Source organism: Aquarana catesbeiana, linkage group LG06, assembly GCF_042186555.1.
Source record: "Aquarana catesbeiana isolate 2022-GZ linkage group LG06, ASM4218655v1, whole genome shotgun sequence".
NCBI lineage: Eukaryota > Metazoa > Chordata > Amphibia > Anura > Ranidae > Aquarana > Aquarana catesbeiana.
The window spans coordinates 345,649,844-345,665,149 of NC_133329.1; the positions used below are offsets into that span (position 1 = coordinate 345,649,844).

At 39.2% G+C, this 15,306-nt stretch overlaps 1 protein-coding gene across 2 annotated transcripts in view; it reads right to left on the reverse strand.

Moving 5' to 3' along the window:
- Positions 1–15,306, reverse strand: part of STK39 (serine/threonine kinase 39) — a 673,740-nt gene that overhangs the window by 16,740 nt on the left and 641,694 nt on the right. For both annotated transcript variants that reach the window (XM_073633992.1, XM_073633991.1), the window contains exon 17: positions 1,287–1,351. In XM_073633992.1, coding sequence (XP_073490093.1) covers positions 1,287–1,351 — 65 coding nt within the window. The remainder of the gene's footprint in view (positions 1–1,286; positions 1,352–15,306) is intronic.

Consider the following 15,306-nt stretch of genomic DNA (forward strand, 5'->3'; position numbering starts at 1 on the left):
TATTTACAATGTTCTTTCATGCGTACCTCCATGAGTAAACTTTTGTGCCATTGTGCACCAATTCATCATTTGTGTGTTATACGTCTCATGGAAAGTCCAAACACCTTTCTTTTTTTATCAATTAAACAGGGATGGAGGAGCATGTCATATCAGGAGCCTTATATAAAGTCCCCAACAATCCCCCTCCTTCTAGAATAGCAGGTGAATCATCACTTGTTGGTCATCTTTCTAAAAGATGTTTGAAATCCAACTTTCAGCTTTCTAGCTCACCCCTACATGATACAATTACCACTTGATCCTGAAATGTGTTGTGTTCAACTATTGGGCTGTTTGTACTGATTTTACTTCTATATGACAACTGCATTGCTCTTTATTAAAGAATACTTTTATCACGAAAAAATGTATGTCATCAATATTGACCTACTTCTGAAAAAAAAATGATCTTGCCTGACTGCCTCTGGTTTTAATACTTTCTGATTCATGGACCTCAAGAAGCATAGAACTTATGACATCAGAACTCCTGACCTGAATTTTACCATGTCCGTGACAATGTATTGGAGCCCAGTAAAATTCTTTCAATGTGACACACTGCCAAAACACATGTTATGTGTGTTGTGGCGACATTAATTTAAATGGCACCCCAATGCACTAATGCAATGCAGCTCAAATACATAGTAGCATGATACATTTGTTGTGGTGTGCTGCACTCATGGTGCATTTTTGTTTTTGAGTGTTTTGGTGCTTGCCAGCACATTCATTTGAATAAAATGCAAAGGCTGCCTTAAAATAGGAGCTGCACTAAGGACTGAATAAACCCTCAAGCTGGCCATTGACTGGCTGCAATTCGAACCATGTACGGGCAGGCTAATTGTACCCAAGTCGATCAATCGATCAACTTGGGTACAACCAGCTTATCAGATTTTGCATGCGATTATTGAAAGTGGCTATAGCCACTACCAATAATCACTGTGTGTTCTCCCGACTCCCCCCGCCCCCCTAGAACATCAATAATTCAGTGGGAGGGATTTCCACATCAATACTGACTGTGTCAATGGGGGAATCAAATGATTTTCTTTTTTGCAACCCGTAGTTGCAGGAAAGAAAATTGCTCTATCTATGGCCGGCTTTAGCCATTTGAGCATCAGCATGGCAGCCAGCCAACTAGTAATTCCAGAAGGAGATTAAAACCAACCCATATCATTTTTTCTTAGCAAAGATTTTCATCAACAAAAGGTAAAAAAATACAAACAAAAAATGTGCAAATAAATTTGTGTCTGGGTACTTACTAATTTAAATGTCAATGATTTATATGATAGTGGGTCGTCTACCATCTTCTGCAAATTAGCAGCAACTGTAAGAACAAAACACATTAATGCAGTTATCATACCAATCCGATGTGTATCCGAATATTTGAATGTTTAAGAAGGATTCTTTTAGAATGACCCTGACAAGTAAATACAAGTGCCCTTTATCTCTGTAAAGAAAGCGAGTAAATACTTACCTTTCCTGCTGCTCATGCTGACTAATGCCTGTTCACTGAAAAGTAATCTTCCTTTTAAAGTTGGATGAGAAACCAACACATAGTGTTAATCTCCTGTGTCCCCTGCTGCTCTACGTGGTTCTTCCCATGCAAAAAAAGCATTGCATGTTATTGAGGCACTTTGTCAGACAAAAAATTAAAGGCAGAAATAAACAGCCTCAATTGCTAAAAAGGTCATATATTTAAACTATTATATTTAAAATTAAAAATTCTAAACCCTTTTTTCTCTGTTTACTCAGGTAAATATGAAATCTTGCTTAGAAATATTTTAAATGTATGATTTCTATCCAGTAGGTGGTGTGCTAGGTTCCTTGTCACATGTTTACCATGTTTATCCATACACTTGTTTACAGAGTTCAAAGGCTCAAGCTCAGTTTACTCACACAACTTAAAGGAGTCATAGAAGTGACTCCTTTAATTCAAAGTGCATTGCAAATCATGTTAAAACTTTAGATAACATTTGTTAATGCGCATTTTGACACATGTACTTTGATTTTTAAGGAAAATACATCTGGAAAAAAACAGACAATTATAAATGAGACTTTGAGTCCGTGATCGCTTTAGAAATGTATAGTCTTCTGTGACACCAGTGTTATGAGGTAACCCTGTATGTGTATTATATTTTAAAGAATAAATAAAATTGACCTGAAACTATTGTTGCCCTTTAACAACACACAATAAACACACACAACAAAAACATGATAATAACCTTTATAAAGCCACCCAAATGCATGAGAAAAATTTCCTTTCCTTTACATGAATTCCTATACCTTTGAAAGGTATCATAGATCATAGGGGTATTCACAAAACAGACCAAGAACCAAGAAGTCTTTCATAGTGCTCCAAATATTTCTATCATCAAACTTCACAGAGCTGAAGAACCAAAAGTAAAAGCGCGAAATTGTGTTTATGGGCCTGAAAAACTTGATGTATCAGAAAATAATAAAAGCAGGTGGATACTGGAATGATGTCTTCAGTGCAAAACCTAAAGCATTTTTAAAGTCAATAAAAAAAAAAAAGCCCTGAACCTCCCTTGCTGGCGGTGTCTGCTCCTACTCTTTGCCGTCTGCCCCCATAACAAATTAAATATATGAATACTGCGCTATAAAATCAAAACCAGAGGAAGCTGCAACTAAAAAGTGTTATACTACACCAAACAGATAAGTAAAAAGCAAGAAGTCACGCTAATGCAGGGCTTTTTTTCAGGGGGAACTTGGTGGAACTCAGTTCCACCACCTCTGGCTCAGACCCTTTGGTGCCTGCTCACCACAATCACTTGTAAACACAGAAGTCCGGTTTCTGTGTTTACAAGTGACAGCTCTGCACTCTGTATGTAATGCAATCCTGGTATTTAATGTCCCTTTAAGACCCTCCTACTGTTTTCGTGAAATTTGACTGAACACACCCACTATTTGACGTGATTTGGAGGGTGTGTAGTGGGGGAGGGGTTTTGTGGTGCCGTGGTGCAGTTCCAGCTACTATATAACCTATTTATATTACCTATTTTTTTACTTTATGTTTTCTTATTTTATTCATTACTGTTAACCTCATTTAAGAGATTATTTGAGTATCTTTACATACCTCACGCTCTGTAATTTTTGAGTTGTCATTTTGTATGTGAGGTTTGTTTGGGCTCGTTTTGGCGGTCCTAACCTCTGGCCTAGGTGACACGGTTTATTTTCACTAGGTAATATATTTGGTCATTGGATCATTATCTATAATAATATAATAATATTATTTTCCCATTTTGCATTAGATGTTCATTAATCCTTTTTGAATTTTTGTTGTTTAGTTTGCTAATGAATTTGACAATTTATTATTTGCCTTTAGTGGAGATCCACGTTATATGGGTCCTCAGACGGCTTAATGAGTTTCCCCCTAGTTCTTTCCCTTGAATGTGATGGCGCCCTGTGATTCTCGCCTCATGATCTCGATCGAGGCGGAGTTGTTAGTCTGTTATATAAGCGGTGCGTCAGGACGCAGCCCGTATCCCGTAACCACGTCCGCTAGTGACGAAACGACGTAGGGAGGAGGAGCTACATTCTGACGTCACCACTGCAGTCCCGGGAGCATACGGGCTTTGTGGAAGCCGGACGGCTCATCTTTTTATGTCCATGTGCATTTTATCCTTTGCTTTGTAAGTTACATTTGTCTTTTTACTTTTAATAAATATATAAGGATTTACACTATGTGGAGTTTTTTTTGTTTTTGGTGTTAACACTGTCCAAGTATCGACTCTTCTGCTGACTACTTCCGCTACGCTTTGGAGTCCAGTGCTTGCCAGAGAGATCCCAGGCTGGGGTACAGCCATTTGCCCAGTGTGGTCCCCTGTAATAAGGGACCACCGATTTCCGGTAAGCGGCAGTATTTTTCAGTGTTGGAGGAGATCTTCATATTGCACTTATCACTTCACTGTGGAATTTCACTATCTATCACTGTGGACTTGCATTCACTATCTGATTTTTTGATGGTTTATTTTTCATAATATGGATTCAATTTTTTCACTTATGGATTGACATTTGTTTTTAATTTACCTATGGACCTTTGCCATTTGGACATTTTTTCTTTTGTCACGTTTTTATACATATTTAGCATTTGCACATTTTATGCACCATGGATATGTGCTGGTAGATGCACTTTATTTTCACTTTTGGCTATTTATTTCTGTTATTAATTTGTATTTTGGGATATTTTTGTCACTTTATACCTCAGTTTATGTCCATCAATTTATAATATTTATTCATTAGCGCAACTTCTTCCCCATAACAAATTGCTTGAGAAACTGACATGTGATCTTAATCCCGAGCTGGGCTGCGTGTGTCCACTGACACACATAGCATGGCTTGGCCCCGGCCCCTCCCCACAGCAATGGCTCCCGCTGCTGCCTCAGTCCTTGTAAGTAGAAGGAGAAAGGAGAGAAGAGATGCAGCTGTGCACAGAGCTGGATCAACTGAGGCAAGTATTTCGGGAGGTGGGGAAGCACACCAAGTTTTAAAATAGGTTTACCTTATTGCAGGGAATGCAGTTAAAAAAAACAACACATGTTAGCTTTAGAACCACTTTAAAGTGTATCCAAACCTAGAAACATTATATAATGCAACTCACATTAGTATTCTTTTTTCAAGTTCTTTTCCTTTATGTTCAAACTGGTCATCCTCCAGTAACACACTTGCAAATCTAAGACTTTTTCCCTAATCATACTTACCTAGGTGGATGAAGCATCGGCCCAATGCTGCACCTGTCCCTGGCGTCCCTGCACTGAGAACCGAGCCGCCGAACATCGCCGTTGGCTCGGTTCTCTCACCTCCCTGAGAGGAGAGTTGCTGACTGTCAATCAGCACCTCTCCTGCTCTGCTCCTCCATGCTCATTGGAGCGCTGAGCTGTGGAGGGGCGGGGAGTGACTGTCTCAGCCTCTCAGCAGCTCACTGAGAGGCTGAGACTGCCATCAGTCCAGGCACCTGGCGGATCCGGACTTCTGAAGTTGGGATGACGCAGTATCTGGACTGAACTTGGTGGCGTCAGCAGAGAGCGGACTTCAGACCGCCCTCTGCTCAAAACGGGTCACAGGAGTGTAAAACGGATTGCACTCCTGTGACCATTAGAAGAAGCCCAGCCAAACAAGCTCAGGCTGGACTTCTCCTTTAACAGGGGTTCCCTGGGACTGGAAAATTATTTCAATGGTTCCTCTGCATTAAAAAGGTTGAGAAAGGCTGGCCTATTCATTCTTCTCTATCACAACAACAAAAAAATATAACCACAGAACGCCATCCCTATTTTTTTGTCTATAGTATATAGGAGAGGGGTTCTGTAGTCCTTAAAGATATCTGAGAAAATGTAACTGATATGGTCAATGCAGGCAGTTATAGGCTCACAAAATTTCTGGCAGGGTGAACAGGTATTTTTGAAACAGATAACACAAAATTATGTAATTGGTATATTTGGTTTAAAACACTAAAAGGGACCAAACACAAGAACTTCATTGTTAGCACTTAGATATGCTTTAACTTTAAGCCAACACTGCAGCATTGTTTTAAGTAGATTATTAGCAATTATCATCTCAAGCAAAGGATAAAGCTATTTGTGCAGATAAATCACAACAATCCACACAGACTCAAAGGTGTAATTACTGCCAAAAGGTACATTTAGTAAATACTGACTTAAAGGGAGTGTATACTTATGCTATCAGATGTGTTTTTTCATTGTAAAAATTGAAATTACTTTGGAGATCTCTCTTTTCACTTTAACACAAAAGAGTCTATTTCTGTGAAAAAACAAATTCCACTGTGATATGACAATAAAACCTAAAGTACGTTTATATCGCTAAGAAGTGAATTATTCCAACCCCTTAAGGCCTAAGGATAAAACAAATGTAAATGCCTAAGCACAATTTTGCAATTTTAAATTTAGCTGTATATTTTGTGCTAACATCCATAATTTACCTCCAAAGAACAACCCAAAATAAATTCCCCTGCTCCTGATCCTGATGAGTGCAGTGATACCACATATATGTATGTTAGTTGTTGTTTGTACCCGTAGTATAGCCCAGAGAACAAAGGTGCACATTTGCATTTGCATTTTTTTATCCTGCTTAAAACACACTGACAATAACTGACGCTGATAGTAATTTAAGGGTTTTTTTTTTTTTATTCTACCCTAAATATGCTGACTGTGAACTTTGACCCCAACATTGACCCTAACACTAACCCTGGCAAACCTTGATCTTATTGCTTTCTTTCTTTCTTTTTTTAAAATTTGATTATTTATTTTTTTACACACTATGGCTTGTTTACATTTTTCTCTCCTGCAAGAAGAGGAAGATGCAATGTATCTTTTCTCCTCATTCAGAAGAGGAAGTAACCACAGGGGCAGGCTGACTGATCACTGTGATAGCCAATTAGAGGCTATCGCAGTGATCCGGTGACCCGGTACCGTGAGTCCCAGGTCCCCATCGTTAGTACGAGACCCGGGGCTCTCGGTGAGAGCGCACTCTGCCATGTGCTCCAAGCACAAAGGGAGGTGTGAATATATGTGGCCCCAAGGAAAAAAGCCCACTTCTGTGCAAAAGCACTGTAACTAATACACAGATAATTAGGTTGACAAACTCCAGCAATTTTGGTCACTCACTGTACTGCGGCAGGTCTGCTCTATTGTGCGAAATGACGTACCTGTACATCGTTTCATGAAACAGACACTGGGGACGCACGCCGATTGGACAGAGGCGAAGCCAATCAGCGGGTCTGGCAGACCCGATGTCCACCAGCAACTCGCAATCATTCCCCAGAGAGGCAGAACGGTGATCTGCCTATGTAAACAAGGCAGATTGCCATTCTGACAGGGACGAAGATGGAGATGTTGTGTTCCTGCTAAGCAGGAACACCGATCTCTGACTTCATCCAGTCAGACCATCCTCCGACCATCCCCCACACAGTTATCAAGCACTCCCTAGGGACACACTTAACCCTTTGATCTCCCCTGATGTTAACCCCTTCCCTGCCAGTGTCATTAGTACAGTTATGCCACGTACACACGATCGGACATTCCGACAACAAAATCCTGGGATTTGTTTCCGACGGATGTTGGCTCAAACTTGTCTTGCATACACACGGTCGCACAAATGTTGTCGGAAATTCCGAACGTCAAGAACGTGGTGACGTACAACACATACGACGAGCTGAGAAAAATGAAGTTCAATAGCCAGTGCGGCTCTTCTGCTTGATTCCGAGCATGCGTGGACTTTTGTGATTTGGAATTGTGTACACACGATCGGAATTTCCGACAACGGATTTTGTTGTCTGAAAATTTGAGAACCAGCTCTCAAATTTTTGTTGTCGGAAATGTCCGATCGTGTGTACGTGGCATAACTGTACTGATGACACTGGCAGGGAAGGGGTTAACATCAGGGGCGATCAAAGGGTTAAGTGTGTCCAATGGAGCCTACACACAGTCGGAATTTCCGACAACAAGCTCACATCGAACATTTGTTGTTGGATGAATTCCGACCGTGTGTACGTGGCATAACAGTGCATATTTTTAGCACTGATCACTGTAATAGCGTCACTGGTTCCCAAAAAAGTGTCAAAAGCGTCAGGGGACCGTTTTGTCTGCTGCAATGTCGCAGTCCCGCTAAAAATTGCTGATCGCTGCCATTACTAGTAAAAAAATAAATAAAATAAAGATGCCATAAAAATATCCCAAGTTTGTAGATTTGTAGATGCGATAACTTTTGCGCAAACCAATCAATATACGCTTTTTGGGATTTTTTTTTTAGCAAAAAATTGATAAAGAAACTTGATTTCTTTTACAATGTGTTTTATTGCAGAAAGTAAAAAAAATAATTTTTTTTCAAAATTGTCGCTTTTTTTGCAGAGGTGATCAAATACCACCAAAAGAAAGCTCTATTTGTGGGGAAGAAAAGGACATACATTTTATTTGGGTACAGTGTCGCACGACCGCGCATTTGTAAGTTAAATTAACGCAGTGCCATATTGCATAAAATGGCCTGGTCATTATGGGGGTAAAACCTTCCGGGGATGAAGTGGTTAATGGCATCCCAGTCTTGGTCCGTAGGATTCAATATTGAGTTGGCCCATCCTTTGCAGCTATAACAGCTTCAACTCTTCTGGGAAAGCTGTCCACAAGGTTTAGGAATGTATCCATATGGGAAGGTTTGACCATTCTTCCAGAAGGGCATTTGTGAGGTCTGGCACTGATGTTGGATGAGAAGGCCTGGCTCACAGTCTCCACTCTAATTTATGCAAAGGATGGGCCAACTGAATATTGAACCATATGGACTAAGACTGGGATGCCATTAAAGTTTACAAGTGCGTGTAAAGACAGGTGTCCCAATACTTTTGACAATATAGTGTATTTGGCATTAAGCAATGTTACGTCACTTATTGTTAGCTAGTGTTCCCAAAATAATCTGTTTCTCAACTGTAGTGAATTACCTTACATGTATTTCTTGTCATTTAACTGCCACGTTACCTAATAACTATGCTGGAAATGACTGGACAGCTTGTAAAGAAACTTAATAATCTTATGCAAGAATGGTCATTTTAAAGTGTTTTTTTTTTTCAAGCCATACAATGCTTTATGTGTTTTATATGGAAAAGGCATCTCCACATTTATCAATTTCACAATCAATTTCTTCCTTGCTTAGAATTGCATAACATTACACTATATTCCAGCTCTCCTCCAAGCCGTAGCATACAAAGTGTATTGAACAACAACCCCTGCAGAGATTATGTTCTTGTATGCTGATTGCCCTAATTTTGGCTATATGAGTAATTTCTTTTTAGAACAAGCTGTTCCATTTGACTGTTAGTGCTATAATTCCGCAGCTATTACATCCTACCTCTTCCCCCAAACCAATATTACTAAATAAACAGATTTTCTGTTTATATAAAAAGCAATCTGCTCCACAATATTTGGCCAAATGCCGCATATTACTTTTAAGTACTGAAAGAAAATCTTGGGCACGACTATAAAATTGTTGTTCTTTAATTTGTTAATTACATATTTCCCATTACATCTAGGTTTATAGCTAAGGAAATTATATTTTGTTATGGAAGCAATTAAAGCCTTATAAGTGTATCAAAGTTAATTTTAGGTTTGAGGTTGATTGCTAAAGACAATAGGATTGGAAAAACTGCATTTCTGGAAATGTAGTAATGGTTGAAGGGGAAGGTGGGGGGAGAGAGAAGTAAAAAAAAAAAAAAAAAAAAAAAAGCTTATAAATCAGCAAATTATTTTTTCTAGGTGAATCAAGATTCCCTTGTATATATGTATGTGGTGATCTATTCTTTCAGTGCAATTTGCAAACCTTTGCAACTAGGATTTGTGAACTGTGTGAACTAATGTCTAATAAAATACATATACAGTATGAGAACTCTTTTACATGCCAAAGGATTGGTAATTCTGTTCAAACAGTCTTGTGATTCAGATACCTCTAAAGCCGCGTACACAGGAGCGGAATGTCCGACAGAAAAAGTCAGACGGAAGCTTTTCATCGTCTATTCCAATCGTGTGTATGCCTCATCGGACTTTTTTTTTTGAAAATTTTGACGGACCTAGAAATAGAACATGTTCTAAATATTTCTGACGGAACCAATTCCCTTCGGGAAAACCGATCGTCTGCATGCTGTTCCGACGGACCAAAAATGACGCATGCTCTGAAGCAAGTACAAGACGAAAGCTATTGGCTACTGGCTATTGAACTCCCTTTTTCTAGTCCCATCGTAAGTGTTGTACGTCCGACCATTCTGGACGGTCGGACTTTGGGTTGACCATGTGTAGGCAAGACCGCTTGTATGGAATTCCATTGGAGTTTCGTCGGAGCAACCTTCAGAGTTTATTCCGACGGCAAAACCGGTCGTGTGTACAGGGCATTACACACAGCAAAACTAGACAGGTACCATTAGTGCCGGTTCACACAGGGGCGACTTGTTAGGCGACCTAGCCGCCTGACAAGTCGCCTCCCGTTCTGTACAATGGAACCGTTCTAATAGGAGCGACGCAAGTCGCTCCGACTTAGAAAAAGGTTCCTGTACTACTTTGGGGGCGACTTGGGGCGACTTGCATAGACTTCTATACAGAAGTCGTTTTGCAAGTCACCGTGGAAGTCGTGTGCAGGCGGTGAGGCGACCTGCGAGTCGTGCCGCCCCTGTGTGAACCGGGGCTTAGTGTTTCCTATTTCCTCTTTCCAGTGTACTGCCAAGGAATTCACATAATCACCCCTGTGATTTACTCTTTGCTTGTAGTTTCATTTCAATTCAGAGAACCCAGGGTCCACCTGTTAAATGTTATATCTGTTAAATGTGCCTGGCTGCCTTGTTAGATAATTCTATTTAATTCATCCTCACCTTCTGAAGGATCCTGAATTTATAGAATAAGGTTCTCTCTCGGATCCATGCTTTCAAGAAAAACTCTGCTACACAATGGGATTGATTTACAAATAGACTTTGAACTTTGGAAGTGCAGTTGCACTCTGCAAGGACACTTGCTCCAGCGCTTTGTAAATAGGGTGAAGTTTCACGCTGCAAAAAATACTCAATCACATGCAAGAAGAATAAAAATTTAAAAAAAAAAAGCATTTTTGTTTGCAAGTGCATTTGAACTCTTAAATGAGGGCTGATTTCCATCATTCAATCATGTGCAAAGTTCTCAGTTTATTTGCCTTTAGTAAAGCAGCCCCAGTGAGTCCAGTTTGCATGTACACTAAAGCCCCGAACACACGATCGGATTTTCCGACAGGAAATGGTGGATGTCAGGCTGTTGGCGGAAAATCCGACCGCGTGTATGCTCCATCGGACAATTGTTGTCGGATTTTTCGCGGACAAATGTTGGCTAGCGTGTCTTCAAATTTTCCTCCAACAAATGTGTGTTGTCGGATTTTCCGAGCGTGTGTACAGAAGCCTGTCGGACAAAAGTCCAAAGTACAAACACGCATGCTCAGAAGCAGAAGCGGTCGGTCATGTAAACTAGCGTTCGTAATGGAGAATTAACATTTGTGACGTGGTAAATTATGAAATCTCAAAATGCAGCGCACATTCTCTTCTTCTTTAATGGGATAATAACGAAGCTGCTTTGCTGGTGATACTGATGGAGTTATTGCAAACAAATTTTCAAAGGCTTTTTTTTTCTAGTGATAACAAGAATAATATTATTATGCTTTTTTTTTTTTTTTATTTGGGCAAGTTACCACAACACCATTATCCCATAGTTTTTAAGATCAAAGATGCAACTATGTTGGTGTCCCTTGTCAATTTTACATTGTATTTTTTTAAATGTAACTGCCTACTCCCAAACTGTCATTTGAAGTAAAACACATAGCCAAGTATTATTCTCCACAATTTTTTTATTGTGCATTAAATAAATAAAACATATAAAAGTAGACATGCTATCTGCCAATAGAACTTAACCAAAAAGTTCATTCTATGCATCCAAAAATAATGAAAATATACCAAATCAAATCATTATTATTCAACTAAAAAAATAATGTCAAAGCAATAACTTCAAGGTCAATAATAAATAACACGTTATCTCCTCCGATTCCGCAACATGGCTGGTCGATGAACGGCCGTTCAGAAACTGAAAAGCGGGAACTGAAAAGTGCGAAATGAAAAGTATGAAATGAAAAGTACGAAATGAAAAGCGTGAATCAACACTCACCAAACTTCTACTAACACAAAATTAGCAGAAGGAGCCCAAAGGGTGGCGCAAAAGAGCTGAAAAAACACGTACTACGTCTAGTACGTCACTACGTTCGTAATTGTTGGCCATAATTTGTGTGACCGCGTGTATGCAAGACAAGTTTGGGCCAACGTCCTTCGGACAAAATTCCACGGGTTTTTTGGCGGAAAGTCCAATCGTGTGTACAAGGCTTGACCGCATAACATAAAAACAAGCAGTTCAGAAAAGCACTTTAAAAAAAATACTGCTTCTGGGATACCAATATCCAATACTTCTAACAGGTACATGTGTACTACTACTACTACTAATAATAATAATAATAATAATATTAAAACAGGGCCACTTTTCTTTCATTTTATGAAGAACTGTAGACTTGACCCAAAAAAGAAAGGATCAGAATTACGATCATATATTAAAGGCAAGCAAAATAATTTTCAATACTTGAGGTCACAGGAAGCCTTATTGTACTTGGTACAACCCCTAGAAAAATAATGGCAAATGGTCTAGCCATGGAGTAATAAAACATATTCCTTATCATTTCAAAATAAACACAAACAGGAAAACCATAGAATAGGTTCAAGTATGTAAGACCAATCATCACTTCATGATTTTCAATATTTTTAAATTTGCAGCTTTTATTAAAGTGTAGCTCTACTTAAAAAATATATTATAATATAGCTTATACAATTGCAATACAAGCCATGTTGTAATTTGATGTTATTAAAAATTACCTTTCCTTTTCAATCTGCAGAGCAGTAATTTTCTGAAAAATGCAAAGACATTTTGTGTTTAAAATGCCCCCAGAAATTTTTCTGCTTTTGTGATTGGTTAACTGATTTTCCCAGAAGTCTGTATTAAGATACAAGTCAAATTTTGGACTCCCCCTGCAATAGAAAAGGACATTTTGATGAGATACTCCCCTAGGGATGATTGCTTCTACAGAGGCGCAGACCCTGCAGCTTTCCTCATTAGACCACTGAGAGTGCCCCAGATAATTAATACTGAACCAAACCCTCCCATTCAGAATGAGTATGAGCAATCAATCTGGTGAAGCAAAGAGCTATTTCTTCACAGCAACAAAAGGTAGGAATCTGCTTCAAAGTTTGTTAAAATCAGGCACTTTCTGTTATAAAGCGATACCCTTCTGCCCCTTCTTCTATTTGTTCTCTTGTATGTCACCTTGTCACACAGGCTTTAGTGCAGCCACTAATATCTGTATCAACACACATTATGCAGGCATGGCCACTGTTGTCACCATCAGAAAACCTGCCCTGAGAAATGCCATGCAGCCATTGCTGGAGCTGCAAAAAAGCTGCAGGAAATCAGCAGCACTGAGCTGCAATGAAATATCAGCGGTGAAGAGTATTTAATTTAAAACGTCAGTTGTTTATGACATGCAAGACTTTAGCACTTGGAATGTCATTCAGTTAGGATTTACATCTACTTTAATCAGCATACTTTTACTTACAAACATTCTACTGCTTATTTTGCAGATGACATGAAAATTCAGAACATTTTTTTATCCATAAATAGATGATGATATTTAAAGTGTCAAATGGAAATGTTTGACTTCTACATGAAAATATCTTTTGTAGATGTCAAATCTTCCTAAGATTTTTTTTTTTAACTTTGCAGGGCACAGCCTATACAGTGCAGACTGGCATCTCAGCCAGAGTAGGAGATAACCTGACAGATTGGGGTAGGGTGTTCCAGAGGATGGGGGAAGCAGTGGAGAAGGGGCTGTGTCCCCCATTAAGTGTGAGTGGTCACTGTGTCCGAAGTGAATGGAAATCTCACAGTGGACACAGAAAATAAGGTGCCAATAGTCTACAAGTATTTTGCTTTGGAACTACTGTACAGGCGCACACCTCAGAATTGGCTCCCATGGGTTTTGAAAGATAACTAAACGTAGCTAAATTAAGGGCATACAAGATCTGTCACATTTGTTAAAACTGTATGCTACTGGCATTACCTGTGGAGATGGCTTGGCTGATTGTACAGGTTATGGGGAAAAATGTGTGGCCAATAATTACGGTACATAGGGAAAAGCCACTACTTCTGCCATCTACAGACACGTGTCTACTGTGCCTAATGGTAAATCCAGCTATGGTGTCCCCTTAAGATTTTCTACACTGAATAATCTCCATTTCTGATGAACATTGATAATAGCACTGTCAACCTTGCTCAGATAATATGTTGCTATGACTATCCACTAAATTTGCTATCTGCTTGAAATCACAATGTTGGTAGAGCTCATTTCATCTTCTAGAAGCATGCCTATGGAGTTTGTTTGCCTCCCTTTGGATCACAACCTGCATAATTTGTAAAAATATTAAGGATGGTCACTTTGTCTTTTTTTCCCCCTACTTCGTTTACTATATAGCTATGGTGAACAACCCGAGCTCTTCCAAGCAGCCTAAGTTCTATACAATTTAATTATTGCAAGTAATGCTCAAATCTAACATGGCTTGCATTTATTGTACGGTATATGGCCTCTTGTTTTTCCAATTCACCATCTTTGCTTTTGTCTAGGGGATCGAGAATAGAGGAAGAACAAAAGAAAACCAGGAATTTTCTAGTTGATGAAAAGTGTTGCTTATGTTTCCAACACGTTTAAAAATGCTGATTAATTGATATGATAGACATGCCAGACATGGTAAGTACAGTGTTCTGGTTGTCTAGATTTTGGTGGAGATTTACTAAAACTTGAGCATTCAGAATCTGGTGCAGCTGTGCATGGTAACAAATCAGCTTCTAACTTCAGCTTGTTCAATTAAGCTTTGACAATAAAAACTGGAAGCTGATTGGTTTCTATGCAGAGTTGCACCAGATTTTGCACTCTCCGGATTTAGTACCCCCCCCCCCCCCTTTGGGGCCGGTCTCCCAGTTTATGTTCATGGCAACTATTCAAATGAATGACACTCAGTATAGACAGTGGTGTGCTCATGTTTTAAAACTGATGAACTCAATATTTTATAGATTGTTCACATATTCTTCAATGGTAACTTTTTTTTCTATCCAGTACCAAACAATACATTTCCTATTTACAATTTCTATTGCTTGTATATCAATAATTTATAGCATTTGTAGTATGGTGCTTCTTAAAATTTGTTCTGCATATACACTAAGCAAAATAATAAACGCAACACTTTTGTGTTTGCCCCTATTTATCATGAGCTGAACTCAAAGATCTACGACTTTTTCTATGTACACAAAAGGCCTATTTCTCTCAAATATTGTTCACAAATCTGGCTAACTCTGTGTTAGTGAGCACTTCTCCTTTGCTGAGATAATCCATCCACCTCACAGGTGTGGCATATTCAGATTCTGATTAGACAGCATGATTATTGCACAGGTGTACCTTAGGCTGGCCACATTAAAAGACCACTCTAAAATGTGCAGTTTTACTGTATTGGGGGGGGGTCCAAGGAGTCCGAAAACCAGTCAGTATCTGGTGTGACCACCATTTGCCTCAAGCAGTGCAGCACATCTCCTTTGTATAGAGTTGATCAGGTGGTTGATTGTGGCCTGTGGAATGTTGGTCCATTCCTCTTCAATGGCTGTGTGAAGTTGC